Genomic DNA, 22,402 nt, shown 5'->3' on the forward strand with positions numbered 1-22,402 from the left:
CCAGTCTGTAGGTTGTCTTTTCCTTTTTTGTTTATGGTTTCCTTTGTTGTGCAAAAGCGTATAAGTTTGGGGACTTTCCGGACTTCCCTGGTGGCGCAGTGGTTAAGAATCTGCCTGCCAATGCAGGGGACACGGGTTCGAACCCTGGTCCGGGAAGATTCCACATGCTGCAGAGCAACTGAGCCCATGCGCCACAACTACTGAGCCTGCGCTCTAGAGCCTGCATGCCACAACTATTGAAGCCCATGTGCCTAGAGCCCATGCTCCGCAACAAGAGAAGCCACCGCAATAAGCCGCCCACGCACCACATCAAAGAGTAGCCCCTATTCGCTGCAACTAGAGAAAGCCTGCACGCAGCAACAAAGACCCAATGCAGCCAATAATTAATTAATTAATTAAAAAAAAAAAAGTTTGGGGGCTTCCCTGTGGTCCAGTGGCTAAGACTCCACGCTCCCAATGCAGGGGGCCTGGGTTCGATCCCTGGTCAGGGAAATAGATCCCACATGCTGTAGCTAAGAGTTCATATGCTGCAACTAAAAGATCCTGCATGCCACAACTAAAGATTCCACATGCTGCAACTAAAGATCCTGCACGCCTCAATGAAGATCCCGCATGCAGCAGCAAAGAGCCAGCGCAGCCAAATAAATAAATAAATATTTTTTTTAAAAAACCCTTATGTTTATTTTTGCTTTTCTTTTTTTTAAAATAGATTTTATTTATTTATTTATTGGCTGCATTGGGTCTTCCGTGGCTGTGCACGGGCTTTCTCTAGTTGCCAAGGGCTTCTCATTGCAGTGGCTTCTCTTGTTACGGAGCACAGGCTCCAGGCACACAGGCTTCAGTAGTTGTGACACATGGGCTTAGTTGCTCCGCGGCATGTGGGATCTTCCCGGACCAGGGCTCGAACCCATGTCCCCTGCATTGGCAGGCGGATTCTTAACCACTGCGCCACCAGGGAAGCCCCTGCTTTTATTTCTATAGCCTTGGTAAACTGACCTAAGAAAACATTGGTATGACTTATGTCAGAGGATGTTTTGCCTATGTTCCCTTCTAGGAGTTTTATGGTGTCATGTCTTATATTTAAGTCTTTAAGCCATTCCGAGTTTATTTTTGCGTATGGTGTGAGGATGTGTCCTAACTTCACTGATTTACATGCAGCTATCCAACTTTCCCAACACCACTTGCCGAAGAAACTGTCTTTTCTCCATGGTATATTCTTGCCTCTTTTGTTGAAGATTGACCATAAGTGTGTGTTTATTTCTAGGCTCTCTATTCTGTACATTGATCTATATGTGTTTTTGTGCCAATACCACACTGTTTTGATTACTGTTAAGTTTGTAGTACTGTCTGAAGTAAGGATTATGCCTTCAGCTTCATTCTTTTTCCTCAGGATTGCTTTTGTGGTTCTACATAAATTTTAGGATTTTTTGTCCTAGTTCTGTGAAAAATGTCATGGGTAATTTGATATGGATCGCATTAAATCTGTAGATTGCTTTGGGTAGTATGGCCATTTTAACAATATTAATTTAACAATATTAATCCTTCCAATCCAAGAACATGGGATATCTTTCCATTTCCTTGAATCATCTTCAGTTTCCTTTATCAGTGTTTTATAGTTCTCAGCATGTAAGTCTTTAATCTCCTTGGTTAGGTTTATTCCTAGGTATTTGTGGGTTTTTTGTTTGTTTTTTTAATTTTATTTATTTTTGGCTGCATTGGGTCTTCATTGCTGTGCGCAGGCTTTCTCTAGTTGCGGCAAGCGGGGGCTACTCTTTGTTGTGGTGCACGGGCTTCTCACTGCGGTGGCCTCTCTTGCTGCGGAGCATGGGCTCTAGGCGTGCAGGCTTCAGTAGTTGTGGCATGCGGGCTCTAGAGCGCAGGCTCAGGAGTTGTGGCTCACAGGCTTAGCTGCTCCACGGCATGTGGGATCTTCCCGGACCAGGGCTCGAACCCGTGTCCCCTGCATTGGCAGGCGGATTCTTAACCGCTGCGCCACAAGGGAAGCCCCTAGGTATTTGTTTTTTGTTTTTGTTTTTCTTTTGAAGTGATTTTAAACGAGATTTTTTTTTTTACTTTCTTTCTGATATTTCATTGTTAGTGTAAAGAAATGCAACAGGTTTCTGTATATTAGTCTTGTATCCTGCTATCTTTTTTTTTTAAATTTATTTATTTCATTTATTTTTGGCTGCATTGGGTCTTCGTTGCTGAGCGCGGGCTTTCTCTAATTGCGGTGAGCGGGGGCTACTCTTTGTTGCGGTGCGCGGGCTTCTCATTGCGGTGGCTTCTCTTGTCACGGAGCAAGGGCTCTAGGCGCGCAGGCTTCAGTAGTTGTGGCATGCGGGCTCAGTAGTTGTGGCTCACAGGCTCTAGAGTGCAAGCTCAGTAGCTGTGGCACACGGGCTTAGTTGCTCCACGGCATGTGGGATCTTCCCAGACCAGGGCTCGAACCCGTGTCCTCTGCATTGGCAGGCGGATTCTTAACCACTGCGCCACCAGGGAAGCCCCTATCCTGCTATCTTGTTGAATTCATTTATCAGTTCTAATAGTTTTTGTGTGAAGTCTCAGGGTATTCTATATAGAGTATCATGTCATCTGCATATAATAAGTTTTACCTCTTCCCTTCCGATTTGGATATCTTTTATTTCTTTTTGTCCGATTGCTGTGAAAGCCAGACCTATTGAAAAAAAAAAAATTCTTGTCACCCCATTAGAGCAGGGCATCTCAGCCTCAGTACCACTGACATTTAAGGTCTGATCATTCTTTGTTGTGGGGACTATCTGTACACTGTAGGATGTTTAGCAGCATCACCTGTCTCTACCCATTTGATGCCCATCCCACCCCCTCAGTTGTGACAGACCAAAATATCTCCAGACATTGCCAAATGTCCCCAAGGGGGTAAAATCATGCCAGGTTGAGAAGCACTGAATTAGAAACATCCAAATGTTTTAATTTTTTCATCATGTTGGTCACATGTTCACTGAGGAAGCCTTGCCAGGACGGCATTTTAAAGCAGCTATTATAGAGTGAGCTGCAAGAGTTCCATAAGTCTTTATGAATTGCTTTTGTTTCTGCTGTTTCATAAATATGTTCCAAATCCCTTGTGCTGTAGACAACTATGAGAGATCAGTTTTTGCCAGGTGTTATGACCAAACCAACATTCTCCACCATCAGACATCTTTTTGCTTATTTTGATTTTTAAAAACAGAGAAGCCTGTAATGAGTCAAATCCCACCAGCTAAGTTGAGGTACTTAATTACCAATAGAGCTTCCAACAGCCTTTCAAATGGGCCTTCCTGCTTTCTAGCTACTATCAACTCATCTTGCCTCACACAACACATTTTAACTCTTTTGAAGACTCAACTCAACAAGGTAAGGAAATTAGTATCCTGATCCCCTTCTGACCAGTGAAGAAGCTGAAGCTCAGAGAGGTTAAGGCCAGAATATAACCAAGGTAACCGAACTTGCTAAGAGCAAGACAGAGCCTAAAAACTAGGACCCCTGACATATCACTAGGTCATGCTGCCCCTCACCATGCAAGACTTATTTGGCTTTCTATTACTTTCCAAAGAGCAATCAAGAGAAGGGAGGGAGAGAGGGTGGGAGGGAAGGAGAGACAGAAAGGCACAGAGGTGAAGAAAATGAGAAAAAGCATCATTACTATAATCTCCTAAATTAAAACTTATAACTAACTCATGTTGAAATTAATGATACTATTTTCACTGATGTAAAAGCCTAATTAGCAAGTGGTAAAATAGAAAAATTCCTTCTGTTACACTGCACAGTATATATTATTGCTTCCTGAGAGCTTATTTAAGCTTTCAAATAAAAATCAATTTTCCTGAGTCTTCTAAAATCTAAGCCGGTAAGACTTCCAGACTCATGTGACCAAACATCTCACTGCTTTGGGCTACAGAAGTTTCCCTTCTCTATCAGTTAACCTGAATTCTCAAGAATTCCTGGAGGGCAATTAAAGGACCCAGACATAGTCGGTCTTTATGACACAACACAGTCTAATAAGTCTATTTGAGCCAACCCTTCCAGTGCTAGCACACTGCTCCTGGGAATCTACAAACCAATTTATTTATGCAGATGCCCTTTTCTTAGATGATGTGTATTATGTGTGTGTCCTTTCTATTACTACTCTATTTTTTTTAGTCCCTTTTATAACACTTTCTTGAGAATTAGAATAATTAGTCTCTGATTCTTTATTCTCTTTACTGATAAAATCTGTGTATTTTCTACTTTCACCTGAAAAGTAAACCATCGCTTAAACCAGGGAGGGTCATCACATTCTTTCTGTAGGTCAATGTAAATATTTTACGCTTTGTGGGCTACATAAGGTCTCTGTCATATGTTCCTCTTTTTTTAAAACAACCCTTTAAAAATGTAAAAGCCATTCCTAACTTGCATGCCATACAAAAGGCCTCCAGCTGCCTTAGTCTATCAACCCCATGCCCTAAACAATTAATTTTAAATGGGCCCTAACTAGCCCATTTGGAATTAGTTGGAACAACTTTACTATCCAGACTTCTGGAGACAAACTGAAGGGAACTAAGGCCAACATGTTTGTTAGTAATTCAGAGAGGCCAGTGCTGCTCCCCTAAGGAGATAAAGGGGACCTTGACTTAGCTTGGTTTTGCCTTAAGAAGCCTGAACCCAGGGAAGCTGGTTGACGGGGATAAAACTGAAATGAAGACACTAAGAACAAGGCCAGTTTATTTTACACTGCCTCCTGAGGTAGTTAACATGGGAAACAGCAGGCTGGTCATGAAAACCCTCTCTGGGCTTAGTTCATTCAGCGCATGTCTCACTCATGCTCACGAGGTCAAAATGTGAACAAATCAAGCCTGGGAGGGAAATCCAGGCCAAGGGAAGCGTCTATAGGAGCCACGATACGAATGCTGACTTCCACAAAATTGGCTCAGGAGATTCCACAAATGGTAGGAGAACTTTATTTTAATAAAAACGTCCTCTTTTTAACCTGGCCCCTTCCCCACCACTAGAACGCAGCTTTATCGCTAAAAAGCAATCCATTTATTTGAGCGTACTCTTTTTAGGCAATTTTAACTTTTTCCACCGCCGTAACACCACTCTGTATTTCTCACTGCTGGTCTTCTCTTCAAACACTTTTTTCAGGAGAATCCGCATCACTGTCTCTGTTTCTGCTTCTCTATCCTCTCCAATTAGAAGATCCAATGTATCTCCCACTTTCACCTGAAAATTAAAAAGAAAACAGAACCTTCATTACATTTTGGGAAACTCGGCCAATGCAAACATCTCTCCTTTGAGTTTTCACTGGGCGACCACCACCCGGGGCACAGGTGACTCCTGTGTAATGGTCACTTCTCCCTAGTGCTTCCAGGTGAAAGGGCACCCCTCTCCGGGCAGATGCCTCAGACCCATGTGGCTCAATAGGGGCCAGTGTCCCTCCTTCAGGCTGAGACAACTGGCTGCTTGTGGACAGGGCCTGTGTGGCTTCAGTTTTCACGTCTATTGCATGACTTAAGGAAACACTTGAATGGAAGCATTTATTTTGGTAACAGTGGCAAAAGATGAAGCGGGGCACAACCTTAGAGGTTACGAGCACAGTAATTACTACATGCACTGAGAAGACAATTTTCAGTGTTAACACTTTCACTGATTTCACCACAGTTAAGCTACATCATTGGGGACAGGGCACAATTTGTTGGAAATCTGTCACAGTGGAACAACGGTCAGCTGTATCTCCTAAAGAAATCGAAGTAAATAAACTGCTTTCCAGCATTGGCTAGCGCCAGTGATGCCACATCATCAAGAGGAGACAGGACTCAACGCACAAGGATGGAATGCCACAGAAAAGAGGGTCGAGTTGGATGCTGACTTGGGTTAAAAGGGCTGAGGTCAAACCCGTTTTTGTCCAGATGGGAGCTTTGGGTTGAGTGAGTGCAGGACATGCCCTGGGGGCAGTCACATCAGTGCTGCCACGGTGCAAACAGCCCATGAGACACCTGGTCCTGGCAGCTCAGGATCCCAGGGAATCTGCTCAGCAACTCAGGAAGGGACTAAACTGACGCAGATGCCATATGCTTCTACTAGAACACAAGCCAGGATGACCAGAGGCCGTCTCAGACCATTTACCACCGCTTCCAAGCCAAGGATGGGGGCAGTGGTGAAGAGATGGACAGAAAGACAGGGACAGACCCCCATGTGTGGGCCATGGACTCTAAGTGGGCACAGGTACCCATTTAAAAGCCTACTTGGGGGCTTCTGTTTAAGGAGCATGGTGCCAAATGCTTATGTTTGCCTCATTTTTCAAGGAATGCCCTGAGGCAGTCATAACTTCACGCTGTTGGGATATCTGTACCTCACTAGGGCAAGCCACCCACTCAAGGCTTACATAGGCCCAATACTAAGTCTACAACCTGGGAACGCACGCCTGCTCACCACGATGCCACACTGGTCAATCCAGGCAGCTGGATGTAAAACTCACATGGGCTGATTTTAAACCATTAACTTTCTCCCCTCTGGGCTGAGAAGCAGAGAGACTCAAACCACAGCGAGGCATGAAGACTGCTTCTCCTTGTGGGTTTAAAGGCATCATCTGGGCTGGGCAGAGGGGGGAGTGGGGAGTTGGGGGGAGGGGCAGTCAGTCCTCCTGAAGTTCTGCTGGATTCAATTTTTTTAAAAAAATGACCATTCGCCCAAACTGTGTAGACATTTAAAATCAATGTTCAGAAATACAAGGCTTGGGAACTCTGCTTTACCTTTTTTGGCATAACTTTATGTCATTAAAATTCATTTTTTAATAAGTAATATACGCACATGATACAATACGTAAAAGGTATAAAAGGATATACAGAGAAAAAGGCAACCCTTCTTATGTATCCTTTCATGGATATACTATGTGCGATGTCTGCCCCTTAAGAGGAGAGTGGATCGTTCTGGTGGCTTTCTTCTAGGGCAGAGAATATGGAAGGAATGTTTCTCCTTTACCCGGTCAATCCCAGGGAGAGGTGAGGTTAGGAAGGCTTCAGTCCCCATATTGGGGCTCCATACACCCTCTATTTAGGTCAACAGTTACCCAGCACCCACAGCACTCTGGGCCCCATCTGGTGTGCAACTCACAGAAAAGCTCTGCTCAGCTGCAGGCAGCCAGGGTTAGAGCTGCAGCATCAGACAGGCGCCTGACCCTTCAGCCAGCAGAGAGGCACAGGCCCCACGGAGCAGGCCACGGAAGGGGAGGTGCTCCTCATTCCCTGCAAAGCCCTGTCCCTTCCACCGTGGGAGACGGCACACTAGACACAAAGCAAAACTGGCTGGGATTAGGGGCTGTTCCAAGCATCTACATTTCCAATCTCCCCTTAGCTGCAGTTACTATGGCTACCAGGCCTCCTAGTAACAAGGCAGCCGAGTGTTAATGCTGGCCCCTTCCTTTGCTGACCCTCAGGAGACATCTGGAAGGCAGCCAAGACAAAAGAACACCCAAGGCAGAATGAAGAAGCAGCAATTAGACTGTAGTTAACAATATCTCAAAGCAGAGGGAGAAAAATAGATTTACGGTGTCTGTAAACGAGGCCCTGGCAGAGACACTGTGCACCAAGAACAGATCTTGTCTTTGGAACACTGCGGCTGGTGAGAAGGGGGCTGGGCTACAAGCAGGAAAAAGCGATTAAGGGACAACAAGGACCTGATCTCCAGGTGCATGTCTGGAGTGCTTGATTTCCTGCAGCTCATTGAGCAAGGACTGACACCTGCAGTCTGAACCTGTCAGGTCAGGTGCCATCAGAGGGATCTGGGCCTTGTGACTTGGCGGCCAAGACAAGTACTGGGGATCCCCCCTCCTGTCCACTCAGCTGCAAGAACCACTCTGAGTCTGGGGAGCAGAGACTCTGAAGACAGCCTCAGTGCTCACCCAGGTCCATGGCCAATGGCTCACACCCTCCCATGTCCCAGAGGTACAGGATGCAGCTCAGGTCCTCCAATCCCAGGAGTGTTTTGAAATATGAAAGAAGCTAAAATAAAAACAACCTTCAAAAGTGTGTCTAACTTCCATGGAACATTTATTCCCTGGACACTGACTAAGAGTTAGATCATGTCCGCCAACGCCTCATAGGTCTGTGTCTTCCAAACTTTTTAAGGGTCTCTGTCATATACTTTTTTAAATTGTTTTGTTAACTTTTACTATCATTATTATTTTTTCCAATTACAAAAGTGAGACATACTCGTAAAAAATTCAGAAAATAAAATGCATGAAGTACATATAACCCACAGTGCCCCACTCAAAGATAAATACTAGTAGTATTAATATTTTAATTCTATGTATGTATATATGTAACTTTTTATAAAAATACATTTTTAAAAGAATATATATATCATTTATTATAACACTGGATACTAGAAATACATTTTCTTATAACACTTGTGAGTGATTCTCTCACTTAACAATTCTCTCACAACAATGGAGCTGTCAGGATATATGGAACCTTCTTTTTGATGGCTGCCCTGCACACGGAGCAGTGTATCCAGCAGGTACAGGGGGTTGGGGGCTACTGCTGAGCTGAACAGAATTGCACATCTGCTCAGGTAACAGCAGGCCAAAGAAACCTCTACATGGATTTAGCCTGATTATTATGATTTCACAGGGGCTAACATTAATGACTTAGAAATTTAATAGATTTTTGCCAGTTCTGATAGTGACTTGTCTTAAAATTTTTTAAAAAAAGGGGACGCTTCATCTCAAAGTCATTATGGCTGCAAAGAGCAAGTGGTCTGTGTAACTGAAGCTGTGTGACCAGGCCTGAGGGAGACCTTAGAGGGGGCAAGACAGACATACACGAGGAGCCACTGATGCCCCAAAGAAGGAGCCCCGGGGGAAATTGGGGGAGGCATTAACTGAGTACTGGCAGAACAATAGACAAAAATATCTGGCTGTCATATTATCTCACCGTGGACTTCCCTGGTGGCGCAGTGGTTAAGAATCCGCCTGCCAATGCAGGGGACACGGGTTCGAGCCCTGGTCCGGGAAGATCCCACATGCCACAGAGCAACTAAGCCTGTGCACCACAACTACTGAGCCCACGTGCCACAACTACTGAAGCTTGCGCACCTAGAGCCCGTGCTCCGCAACAAGAGAAGCCAACACAATGAGAAGCCCGTACACTGCAACGAAGAGTAGCCCCTGCTCACTGCAACTAGAGAAAGCCTGGGCACAGCAATGAAGACCCAACACAGCCAAAAACAAAAACAAAAAAAACCACCTCACCGTTCTGCTTTTCTTCCATAATTTTTCCCCGTTCAGCCTGAGTTCACCTTTGTAGAATGCATCTTCCACTTTGCTAAAAAAAGAAAAAAAAATCAAAGTGCTTTAAAATAGAAATATATTCAAAACAATTATATAATTTTGAGAAAAGTACCAGCTGTTTGTAATGCTTATCCTGACAGTGGCTGGCCTCCCCACAAAATCTCCATTCTGGGTGCTGGGAAAGTGAAAGTCAACTGCTTCTATATGTATCTAAACAGGGAGACCAAAGGGCACTGCCGAGTAGATGCCGGCTGCTGCAAAGACCTGCTAGCGCTAGCAGGCAGGTAGCCAGTGCCCTGCTGGGGCTTCCAAGTGGGCTGAAACTGGCATCTAGCGCGTTCAGGATGGGCCCGGCGCTCTCCACGTGACTCCCCCTACAGCAGTCACCTTAGAGGTGCTAGCGCCTGTGATTCACGACAGCCAAAATGAGTGGGCACTCCCTTCCCTTCACGTGCTCTGAGAAAAACCAGGCACCACATGTATGGTGAGGCTATTGAGAAACCCTCTGTTAATCTGCACTGAGGATGGGGAAATTCCAATCCAGCAGCTGCTCATCTCTCTGAATTTGATCACTGGGGCAACCAGACCAGGGCAGGATACAGACAAAAACGAGTGCCCTTTCGTTTTAGTGCTCTGACTCCAGGCGATTGACATCTGGGGTTCTCCTAATAAGAACAGCGGCAGTTACTACTGTGAGAGAGGGAGAGGCCCTTCATGAGCCTGCCAGATTTTAGAGAACATTCAAGTCCCGATCAGAGTGCCTGTGGGTTCAGAGTTAAAAACTGAACTATGCCTTTAAATCAGGACATAAAGATACAAATTACACAAGGGAATCTTTCTTAATTTATTATTCATACCACAATTCTTATCTTGCATGCAGTATGCACACAATGATTGCTAAAGGAATGAATGAACAATGAGGATCACTATTCTTATATAATTAGTCTAGCAGAGAAGGAATGAGAATGTTAAAGAAATCTTGAAAGTTACACTTAGTATCTCTGTGCACTATATATGAACACACATAGTATTTTCATCATCACAGCTAACATACCGAGTACCCACTACGTGCCACACACTGTTATAAATGCTTTAGGTAGGTAGATAGACTCATTTAATCCTAGCCACCACCTTCTAAAGCTGGTTCTATTACCCCCATTTTACAGATGAGGAAACTGCACAGAGATTTTAAGTAACTTGTCCAAGGTCACACACAACCCGGGATCGAAACCCCAGTAGTCTGGCTACAAAGCCTGCAGTCTTTTTTTTTTTAAAGATTGATTGATTGATTGATTGATTGCTATGTTGGGTCTTCATTTCTGTACTAGGGCTTTCTCTAGTTGCGGCAAGCGGGGGCCACTCTTCATCGCGGTGCGCGGGCCTCTCACCATCGCGGTCCCTCGTGTTTCGGAGCACAGGCTCCAGACGCGCAGGCTCAGTAATTGTGGCTCACGGGCCCAGTCGCTCCGCGGCACGTGGGATCCTCCCAGACCAGGGCTCGAACCCGTGTCCCCTGCATTAGCAGGCAGATTCTCAACCACTGCGCCACCAGGGAAGCCCCAAGCCTGCAGTCTTAACCACCATGTTATACTGCTTCTGTTGATTCTAAGAGGTACCTTCTCACACTGTAGCCATTTGTAAAACCCAGGTGCATTCTATGCTTGCTATATACATCTAACATGGTGATTCCTTTTTTCCTCAAGAAGCTGTTTTTACATCAACGGTTCATCTTACAGTTGATTGTATCTTAGAATCAAGGAAATAATGCCATGTGGGATTTGCAGGCAGTCACTTGACTTCTTTGGGAATTAGTTTTCTCATCTATAGAATGAAATAATTGGAACAGGTTACCTATAAGATCCTTTCACATCTATGGTTACTCTTCACCATACTATGAGCCATGTAATTGGTAATGCTGCTTTAAAATAACCAACAAGAAGACAAGCGATTTTGTATTAAAACGCACATACTTACTTTCTTCCGATATCTAGGCCCGTCTTCAGGATAACATCGTATCGGAAGGACTGCACTACTTTGTCCAGGTCTTTATAGTCTCTGACCGCAGTGGGGTCGTCCGCTGGCTCCTCTTCCTGCTCACTCATCTCATGACGCTCACTCTCTTCATCAGAGTCCCCTTCATCCTCCACTTTTTGCAGAGTCTCTTTAGTGGATTTTTTAGAGCTTACATTACTTTTGAGTCTTATGGAAAATGGGAAAATATATTCTTGAGATGTTAAAAGCCCTGAGAGTCTCAGTGAGAAAATGTTATGGAAAAATGTTTTATAATTTGAAGCATTTAACTTGGTACTAGACAAATATAAGTATCGATTCCAGGAAGCACAGTGTTTATGTGAAGGTGTCCCTCGTAGCGCTCCGCAGAGCCCAATCCAGGCATCTGGCTTTCTTAAAACGCCACTGGGCAATCTGACACTAGTCATAGCCATGGCTCATACGACCTGAAACAGACAATAATTCAGTTTTACTTCCCAAGTGTGGTATCCTGGCATTCTTACAACATAAACCATACACACCATGAACACTTTACATCTAGTACTGTACTTATGCTTCCTCCTACAAAAGGCCATGTTGGTCCACATGTACCAAGGGCCATGCACACTGTACTAGGTGAGTCTTCTGGCTGTAATTAACATGCTGACCTCACAGGGTGGTCATGAAGGTTGAATTAGATACTAATAAGTGTGAAAACAGGTTCTACTCTTCTCACTCCCCCAAATTAGCTTGGGTACTGATTGCTACTGAAAAATATTAACAATAGTTCTCAATGATTTTTTTCTTTCTTTTTGGCCGTGCCATGCAGCTTGCAGGGATCTCAGTTCCCCCACCAGGGATTAAACCCGGGCCACGGCAGGAATCCTAACCACTAGGCCACCAGGGAACTCCCTCAATGATTTATTTTAAAAAGGAAAATCTCAGGACGAGAAAGACTATTTACTGACATACATTACATCCTTACAATACTGACTTTGCAAAGGATACCAGATCATGACTTCATGAAAGCCAGTGAGTCTCTAAACTTTATTTCAATCTCCAACTCCAGCAAATCAGAGCTAGGAATGAGCAAATTGTACAGATCTGCATTTCACCTCCTTTCACATCTTCTTCCCACTGTTTAACAGAGGCAGTAGCTAGCAGAGAAAGAAGGGGCCTGGAGACCCACAAACTAGGTAATTGTTTCCTGAGGCAGAGGTGCTGACATGCCACATGTCCTGTGTGCTCCACTGGGAGGACTCTTGGAAGATTGCACCTGGTTCCCTCCAGACTTTGCCCCATGCATCTTCTACCTTGCACGTTTTATCCTTTTGCTGTACTAAATCATAGCCATGACCCACAGCTGAGTCCTGTTGAGTCTTCCTAGTGAAATCAATGAACCTAGGGGTGGTCTTGGGAACCCTGACAAAATATCCAACTGCCTATTCGACATCTCCATTTGGGTGCATAACAGGCACCTCAAACTTAATTGGCCGGGAAACAAACTCCTGATAAATCTCGAACCCCAAATCTGCTCTACCTGCGGCCTTCCCCATCTCAGTTAATGGTAACTCCACCCTTCTAGTTCCTGAGAACAAAAGCTTCCAGTCACTCTTGACTCTTCTCTTTCCCCCATACTCAGATCCATAATGTCAGGAAATCATGTGGCTTATCTCCAAAACATGTCCAGTGTCCCATCACTTCTCACCAATACCACTGTTACCACAGATTCAGGCCACCATCTATCACCAGGATTACTACAAAGGCTCCATTACAGTCTGTTCTCCATAGAGCAGTCAGAGTGAGTCTTTTAAAAAGTAATTTATATCATGTCACTCCTTCCCTCACGACCCTACAAAAGCACGGAGAAAAGCAAAATCCCTCCCTTGGCCTATAGTCCCTGTGTGATCTGGCCCCTCCATTTCCGCTCTGACCTCATCTCCTGCCTCTCTCACCCATGCTCACTCAGCTCCTTCCTGAAGATCTTCATACACAACAGGCACACTTCCGGGTAGACTCCTTTGTTCCAGCTGCCCAGAACACTCTTAGCCCAGATATCTGCATGGATAAATCATCTTCACCTCAATGAGGTCTACTCATTCCAACTCCATTTAACAGGTGTCTTGTCCTCCAAATCTCCCCTTGCCCCGTTCTACTTTCTTTCGCAATAGCACTTATCTGCTATGTTATATAATTTACTGCTCAATCCCAAGTGCCCAGAATAGTGCCTGACACATGGTAAGTGCTTAATTAAATACTGTGAAAGTAGGTCAAAAGAACCGGTGCATTAGAATGAAGAACAATGATGGGGCTGGGTTGATGGGTAAGAGGCTAGATCTCCAAGGGCCTTTCCTATCAAAGCTTGGACTTATCCAGAACGCATGAGAGCTATAGCAAGACCTTAAGTAGGGAAGTGATCTGATGGGAGTGCTTTTTAAAAGATTTCTTTGGCGACAGCGTGGACGTTAAGGGGAGTATCACGGAAGGAAGTCTGAAGGAGGTTTTGAGTGAGATCTTCAGGAGAGATATAAAATCGATGAACTAACCGAAGGCTGTAAGAAAAACAACGACTGGAATGTAGAGGCAACGCTGTCCTTGACCTGCGGGACATTTGGAATCCCTCCATGTTCCTGAGCCTGTTAACTACTCCGTATGGAAAACCTAATTTAACTGCTTTTAGTTCAACTGCAAGCAAAAATCTTTTCTCTTCTCTTGGAGACCTCAGAGGCTGACCAAGTGCTGAGATAAGGTCATTTCCCCTCGCTCCCTCCCTCCCCCCGTCGGGCTGCGCACCTTCCCGGGTCCTCAAGGTCAAGGGAAACGACACCAACGTCCTCGAGCTCGCGGTCTGCGCCTGCAGCCAACAGGAGCGGCCGGGCACAGGGGCAGACGGCCTCGGCCCGCCGGGTTCGCAAGGCCCCGAAGAGCCCCCGGATCCACGGGGCGTCCCGAACTGGCCCGGCTGGGGCAGGACGCCAGAGACGCGGAGACCTGGCAGGAGCGCGGGCGGGGGACTGGAGCTCGCCCTGCCCGTATTTCCCATGTGCTTGCTGTAAAGCAACAGAAGCGGGAGCGGACAGGGGGCACCGCACGCCGGGCAGGGGCGCAGTTACCTGTACGTCAGCGCCGCTCCCCCCTTCCCGCCCGCCCCCCCCCCAACGGCTTCGCCGAGCGCCGGACTCCACACCCCGCCCTGCCCTTGCCCCTCCCCTTCCGCCGGCGCCGGCGCGGTGAGAGCAGGCTGGGCGGTGCGCACTGGCACGGCGGCGATGGCAGCGGCACAGCGGCCCCTGCTGAAAGCCGCGCCTCGGAGGACTGCGCCGAGAGGGCTGCTGAGAGAGTACAGGGCCAGCTCTGAGCTGAGCGGGGAGCCCACGCTGAGTGATTGATTCCACATTGTTGAAGAAAGCTTTTCTTTTTTTTTCTTTTTAATTAATTAAGTAGGACTTCCCTAGTGGCACAGTGGTTAAGAATCTGCCTGCCAGTGCAGGGCACAAGGGTTTGAGCCCTGCTTTGGGAAGATCCCACAAGCCGCAGAGCAACTAAGCCCGTGCGCCACAACTACTGAGCCTGCGCTCTAGAGCCTGCAAGCCACAACTACTGAGCCCGCGTGCCGCAACTACTGAGCCCGCACGCATAGAGCGTGTGCTCCACAAGAGAAACCCCCGCAATGAGAAGACCATGCACCGCAACGGAGTAGCCCCTGCTCGCCGCAGCTAGAGAAAGCCTGCAGGCAGTAACGAAGACCCAATGCAGCCAAAAATAAAATAAATAAATAATTAAGTAATTTATTTTTCATTGAAGTATAGTTGATGTATAATATTATATAAATTACAGGTGTACAATATAGTCAGTCACAATTTTTAAAGGTTATACTCCATATTTGCTGTATTCCCCATATTGTATAATATATCCTTGTAGCTTATTTTATACCTAATAGTTTGTGCCTCTTAATCCCCCATCTCTATATTGACCCTTCTTCTTTCCTCTCCCCACTGGTAGCAGCTAGTTTGTTCTCTTCATCTGTGAGTCAGCTTCTTTTTTGTTATATTCACTAGCTGGTGTGTTTTTTAGATTCCACATGTAAATGATACCATACAATATTTGTCTTTCTCTGTCTGACTTATTTCACTTAGAATAATGCCCTCCAAGTCCATCCTTCAAGTTGGACACTTAGGTTGCTTCCCTATCTTGACAACTGTGAACACTGTTGCTATGAACATTGGGGTACATGTTATCTTTTCAAATTAGTGTTTTTGCATTTTTTCGGAAATATACCCAGGAGTAGAATTGCAGGGTCATATGGTAGTTCTATTTTTATTTTTTGAGAAACCTCCATACAGTTTTCCACAGTGGCTGCATCAATTTACATTCCCACCAACAGTGTACAAGTGTTCCCTTTTCTCCAGTCCTTGCTAACATTTGTTATTTGTGTTCTTTTTGATGATAGTCATTCTGACAGGTCTGAGGTGATATCTCATTGTGTTTGTTTTTTTTTTTAATATCTTTATTGGAGTATAATTGCTTTACAATGGTGTGTTAGTTTCTGCTTTATAACAAAGTGAATCAGCTATACATATACATATATCCCCATATCTCCTCCCTCTTGCATCTCTCATTGTGATTTTAATTTGCATATATCTGATGATTCATGATGTCGAGTATCTTTTCATGTGTCTGTTGGCCATATGCATTTCCTCTTTGGAAAAATGTCTGTTCAGTTCTTCTGAACATTTTTAACAGCCCATTTTTAACAGCTATCTTTTTTTAACGAAATTTTTAATTTTATTTATTTTTATTTTTGGCTGCTTTGGGTCTTTGTTGCTGTGCGCAGGCTTTCTCTAGTTGCGGCAAACGGGGGCTACACCTCGTTGCGGTGCGTGGGCTTCTCATTGCAGTGGCTTCTCTTTGTTGTGGAGCACGGGCTCTAGGCGCGCGGGCTTCAGTACTTGTGGCACTCGGGCTCCGTAGTTGTGCCTGTGGGCTCTAGAGCGCAGGCTCAGTAGTTGTGGCGCATGGGCTTAGTTGCTCCGCGGCATGTGGGATCCTCCCGGACCAGGGCTTGAATCCGTGTCCCCTGCATTGGCAGGCAGATTCTTAACCACTGCGCCACCAGGGAAGTCCCTGGGCTCCAGCTTTTAATTTAGCTCAAATATTTAATCTTACATAAAGTGATGAGTAAATCAGAGCACTTTTATTTGGGGCCTGTAGGTGACTTTTAAGTTATATTTTAATGCAGGAGGAGCAGCCTTACTTTCCGTACTCTCAACATTGTTGTAGGCTTTATTTTCTTTTATTTTCTCGTACAGTTTACTACTTATTTATTTGTTTGCTTGTTTAAGTGAAGAAATATTACCTGGAGAAGAAAGTTCCTTCCACTGCCTCACTTATCACAAACCTCAAGGTTAGCTAATCACCAAAGAAAGATATTTTAAGCCTGATCAGTTCCAAAGCCCCCTCCCTCCACTCTGAGCCCCACCCTCTCTCATCTTCTCAAGGAGTTTACTCTTTAGAGTCTCCTCCTTCCTGAATCTTTCTCACTCTTCTATATCATTCCTGCCAGCACACAAACACAACATGTTACCGAGTTCTGATTATGTCATATATAGCTAAGATATATGAGATATTTAAATTTTTAAAAATTTAATAGAAATAATGTAGTGATACTTTTTTCAGTCCACTTTATTTTTGAGATTCTTTCCATGTTTATACATATATTTTGGCTCCTTTACACAATTCATATATAAATTATTCCCAGTTGTTTCCTTCCTAAAGTTTCTTTCAAACATTGCAGCAACTTACTTATGGAGGTATCATCCTTTGAAAGTTTCTCTAGGGTGTTTACTTAGAATAGTGAATCTCTGGGGACTTCCCTGGCAGTCCAGTGGGTAAGACTTCAAGCTCCCAATGCAGGGAGCCTGGGTTTGATCCCTGGTCGGGGAACTAGGTCCCGCATGCATGCTGCAACTAAGATCCCATGTGCCGCAACTAAGACCTGGTGCAGCCAAAATAAATTAATTAATTAATATTTTTAAAAAGAAAAAAAAGAATAGGAATCTCTGGGTCCAAAAGTAATTATATTTTCTTCAATCTTACTGAAAAGTGGCCTAATTTTACTAATTTACATTTGCACAAGCTCATGAACATCATATTTTTCCCCATTCTTTATTTATTCATTCATTCATTCATTTCTTTCTTTATTTTTTGGCTGTGTTGGGTCTTCGTTGCTGCGCGCGGGCTTTCTCTAGTTGTGGCGAGTGGGGGCTACTCTTTGTTGCGATGCGTGGGCTTCTCATTGCAGGGCTTCTCTTGCTGTGGAGCACGGGCTCTAGGCTTGCGGGCTTCAGTAATTGTGGCACACGGGCTCAGTAGTTGTGGTGCACGGGCTTTGTGGCTCTGCAGCATGTGGGATCTTCCCGGATCAGGGCTCAAACTCATGTCCCCTGCATTGGTAGGCGGATTCTTAACCACTGTGCCACCAGGGAAGCCCCCCCATTCTTCTTAATAGTTCATGTTATCAGATTTTAAAGTATTATCAGTCTCATGGATGAAAAATTGTACCTTGTTTTAATTTGTAAACTTTCCCTGATTGGTAGTGAGATTGAATATCTTTTTATATATTCGTTGGCTCTTCAGGTTTCTCTTCTTTTATTTGCCAGTTTATATCCTTTGCCAGCTTTTCTTTGTAATAGTTGTCTTTTCCTTTTGCCTGTCCCGAAGGTAAACGCCAGTACCACCACGTATGGACATGCATAACTCTAGGAACTCACTCATACTCATCTGCAGCGCCATTCACATTAACTGCAGTGGAGATGGCACCCCTGGGGTTGTGCAGTGTAGTGGCCATAGTACCCATGCTTCTGATCTGGGTCTGTGATGCCTTTGCTTTCTTTAAAAATAGTTTTTTAGGGAATTCCTTGGTGGTCCAGTGGTTAGGACTCTGTGCTTCCACTGCAGGGGGCCCAGGTTCAATCCCTAGTCAGGGTAGTAAGATCCCACAAGCCTGTGGTGTGGCCAAAAAAATAAAAAATTTAAAAAAAATTTTTAAATTAGAAAGTCACATACATGTGTTTCTCTAAACAATGTATTGGCGAGTTTTGTTCTAAAATTTACATAAATTGTGTCATACTAAATGTCACACATATGATGGCTATATGTCATCAACATACTATATGTTTATGACTTGTGCTTTCACTCAACATTATGTTTCTATGTTACCAAACGAAACTTGGGTCCGCTTGCCTGAAGTGCAGCAAAGCCAATCTACTGACACCAGGCTGTGATGAAGGAAAATACAGTGTTTATTGCAGGGCACCAAGCAGGGGAGTCGGAGACAAGCCTCAGATACACTCCAATTTGGTTTTTGAGTTTGGGATGTTTTAAAGGGAAAGAACAAAGAAGTTGGGGTTAATCATCTTGTGACATCTCTGTGACTTTTTTTTTCTTTTGGCCATGCCGCAAGCCTTGTGAGATCTCAGTTCCCCAACCAGGGACTGAACCCAGGCCATGGCAGTGAAAGCGCCAAGTCCTAACCACTGGACCGCCAGGGAATTCCCTCTGTGACATTTCTTAAATTATAGTTCTGAGAGTCAGGATGTCTCTGGTTTATGATTCTCTGGCCAGGTGGTCCATGGCTCAGGGATCTGTGAGCTCATCTTACCCTCGAGAAACAATGTGAGTCGATGTATTTATGACAATATCTATGCTAGCAATTTTAGTACATTAAGGATGCTCTTGGGACTTCCCTGGTGGCTCAGTGGTTAAGAATCCGCCTGCCAATGCAGGGGACACGGGTTCGAACCCTGGTCCAGGAAGATCCCACATGCTGCAGAGCAACTAAGCCCGTGCACCGCAACTACTGAGCTTGTGCTCTAGAGCTCGAGAGCCACAACTACTGAGCCTGTGAGCCACAACTACTGAGCCTGCGTGCCACAGGTACTGAGCCCGTGTGCCACAGGTACTGAGCCTGTGCTCTAGAGCCCGAGAGCCACAACTACTGAGCCTGTGAGCCACAACTACTGAGCCTGCGTGCCACAGGTACTGAGCCCGTGTGCCACAGGTACTGAGCCTGTGCTCTAGAGCCCGAGAGCCACAACTACTGAGCCTGGGTGCCACAGCTACTGAGCCTGCGTGCCACAGCTACTGAGCCTGCGCTCTAGAGGTTGAGAGCCGCAACTACTGAGCCTGCGTGCCACAGGTACTGAGCCCGTGTGCCGCAGGTACTGAGCCTGCGCTCTAGAGCCCGTGCTCCACAACAAGAGAAACCACTGCAATGAGAAGCCCGGGCACCGCAACAAAGAGTAGCCCCCACTCACCGCAACTAGAAAAAGCTCGCGTGCAGCAACAAAGACCCAAAGCAGCCAAAAATAAATAAATAAATAAATAAATAAAATTTTTAAAAAAATAAATAAAGCAGTTGTTCCAAATCAGTTTACAAAAAGGAAAAAAAAAAAAAGGATGCTATTCACAACAGCAGTTTTAGTCATCTGACTATGGTTGATTAGTGTTCAGTTAGCACAGAGGGAACAAGAACAGGAATAAAGTTTTGGATACAGAGGTTAATCATAAACTTGGTAAGGGAATTCGGTTTCAGGGGGACTCAGTCTCAAGATACACCCTTTTGTCGCTGGCAACTGTAGTTCACCCATTTCTTTTACCACTTATAATACTCCATAGTGTTAGTGTACCATAATTTATTTTTTATTCTTCTGTTGATGGACTATGACTTCTTTCTAGGTTTTTTGTTGGTTTTTGTTTTGATATAATGGAAAATGTGCTTATGAATCGCCTTTTTATTTTTTAAATTTATTTTATTATTATTTGTTAACAGGAGAAAATCAATGTTTAACATGTATACATGAGAGAGACCCAGAAAAACTGAGTGAGTCACCAAAATGGTTGAAATACCATCCTCAGCTAATGATAAAAGATGATGTTGAGGGTGAGGAGAGGCAGTTAAGGGAGGTTCCCAGGAAAAGCACAGTAAACAAGGGTGATCGTGATGCAGATTTAAGTTAGGGCCTTCTGCGCTGATAAGAGTTTCTAGAGATTTGGTCATCCTCTTCTTCCAGGCACAGAGAGGGAGACACCCTTACACATGGAGATTTCTCTCACAAATGTAAATGTTTCTTACAAAAGGACAACTCCTAGTTGGTTTTCAGAGCCCTTCCCATGTCTGCTGTTTTCAGAGAATAACCAGCTTAAAACAATTAATATGCCAAAGAGACATATTTTAGGGTGGCAAGTTTTGCTCCCCTACGGTACCACCTTTGAAGCTTCTTTTAAGAAATTTCATGTCCAGAAGGTGAGTTGGTAGATGGTTTCATCTCACTGAACCAGTCTCTTAGTCCTGACACTAGGTCAGTTCAGTTACTCATTTCAAAAGAGAGGTGGGCTCTCAAAGTTAGGCCTAAGGGTACAAGCAGTTAGGTATTTAATAAGAAGCATTTCTACAGAGACAGAACGAAAATAAAAGTTAATGGTTGGAGGAAGTTATAAAGCCAGTCTTGATGCCGAAAACTCAGCCTCTATTCACTGGTGCCGAACCAAATCTCGGAGACAGAGTTTTCGGTCAAGTAGAAAAGAATAGCTTTATTGCTTTGCCAGGCAAAGGGGGACACAGTGGGCTCATGCCCTCAAAAATGTGTGTCCCGGGGCTTCCCTGGTGGCGCAGTGGTTGAGAATCTGCCTGCCAATGCAGGGGACACGGGTTCCAGCCCTGGTCTGGGAAGATCCCACGTGCCGCGGTGCAACTAGGCCCGTGAGCCACAATTGCTGAGCCTGTGCGTCTGGAGCCTGTGCTCCGCAAAAAGAGAGGCCGCGTTACTGAGAGGCCCGCGCACCGCGATGAAGAGTGGCCCCCACTTGCCGCAACTAGAGAAAGCCCTCGCGCAGAAACGAAGACCCAACACAGCCATAAATAAATAAAGAAAGAAAAAAAAAAAATGTGTGTCCCAACCCAGGGAGATTTGGTGAGGAGTTTTATAGCAATGGTTCAAGGGCAGGGTTGATGATAGGGATCAGGGTATGTGCAGGGCCTGTATTCCTTTAATCTGGCCTCAGGTGGTCTCCTGATGAGCATCTATGGTTCTCAAGGTTATCAAACTCTGACCTTTTCTCTGGAATGAAGAATGCTTCATCAAACAGTTAACATCTTCCATTTGTTGGGGGTTTTAGTTCTGCAGAAGAGCTCAAAGATTTTGTCAAGTGTATCCCTTGAGGTGGAACCAGGACCCTGTTTCAAGCCTGCACTATTGTTTCTTGGCCACTCCTCCCTTGTCTCTGCATCCCCTCCCTTCCCTGATTAGCAACTGTTTGAACATGCCCTTTGGAATTCAGAGAAGGTTATGGAGGCTGAAGCCTATTTCCTACAAACAAGGAACAGGGGACTGAGAGAGGCTTCTGTGCCCAGGAGCCCCACAGGGTCCTGCTCTGTTTCAGTCTGAGTCTGGAGGGCAGTCAATTGACAGAAGATTTCTAGATGTAGGGGTCAAAGCACCTTTTGCAATTAGAATGTTTCTGATGATGTCATTGGGTGCTCAGGTAAACTTTCTGAGTGACTTGCACAGCAATAGGCTTGAAGATTTTCTAAACATGGACTATTTTGGTGATCTCTCTCAAGTTTATATCAAGTTGTTCAGCTTCAATTTTCAGGGCTTCAGGAAAGGCACAGCACTGGCTCGCCATGATTCCAAGTCAAAAGTGGGAGAAAAATTAGAAATATTAGTTTGGAGAGTTGTATTTGAATACTCACGAAGTTTCCAAATCCTGGAGGGATCAGGCAGGGGGAAAAAAGATAAATGTTTCAATTCTGCTTACAAAGATATAATTTAAAAATTGCTGTAAATCAGAGTTAGCTTAAGAGAAAAGAGAAAATTTCCTCCATTCTGGAAAAACAAAGCATTAAAAAGAATCAGCAATTTTTCAAACAAAAGTCATGATCTTAAAGTTATCAGAAATGTGTACTCAGAGTTCCTTCCATGAAGATAAAGCACTTTACAAAAGCATCAGAATAAAACTATAACAGTTTGTAAATGACAAAAGACTTAAAATGGCATGGTTAAAGATCTAATTACAATGCAATTGGCAAAGAAATTTGGTTATGTTACTGAACACAGGTTCAGGTGCCCAATT

The 22,402-nt window shown here is 44.7% G+C and overlaps 1 protein-coding gene across 1 annotated transcript; it reads right to left on the reverse strand.

The window, feature by feature from the left end:
• Window positions 1-4,936: 4,936 nt before the first annotated feature.
• On the reverse strand, window positions 4,937-14,432 carry MTRES1 (mitochondrial transcription rescue factor 1). The gene is made up of 4 exons (XM_061207273.1): window positions 14,063-14,432; window positions 11,255-11,736; window positions 9,242-9,314; window positions 4,937-5,214 (listed from the first exon to the last, which is right to left on the reverse strand). The coding sequence occupies exons 2-4, from the start codon at window positions 11,722-11,724 to the stop codon at window positions 5,035-5,037; spliced, it is 723 nt and encodes a 240-aa protein (XP_061063256.1). The 5' UTR covers window positions 11,725-11,736; window positions 14,063-14,432; the 3' UTR covers window positions 4,937-5,034.
• Window positions 14,433-22,402: the final 7,970 nt, after the last annotated feature.

Source organism: Eubalaena glacialis, chromosome 12 (genome assembly GCF_028564815.1).
Source record: "Eubalaena glacialis isolate mEubGla1 chromosome 12, mEubGla1.1.hap2.+ XY, whole genome shotgun sequence".
NCBI lineage: Eukaryota > Metazoa > Chordata > Mammalia > Artiodactyla > Balaenidae > Eubalaena > Eubalaena glacialis.

Excerpts from the sequence above, each read along its gene's own strand:
- MTRES1 (XM_061207273.1), bottom strand. The coding sequence starts at position 11,724 with ATGGCTATGACTAGTGTCAGATTGCCCAGTGGCGTTTTAAGAAAGCCA. Across the intron at positions 9,315-11,254 it reads GGCCTAGATATCGGAAGAAA|CAAAGTGGAAGATGCATTCT; the intron begins GTAAGTATGTGC and ends TTCTTTTTTTAG. Across the intron at positions 5,215-9,241 it reads TATGGAAGAAAAGCAGAACG|GTGAAAGTGGGAGATACATT; the intron begins GTGAGGTGGTTT and ends TTTAATTTTCAG.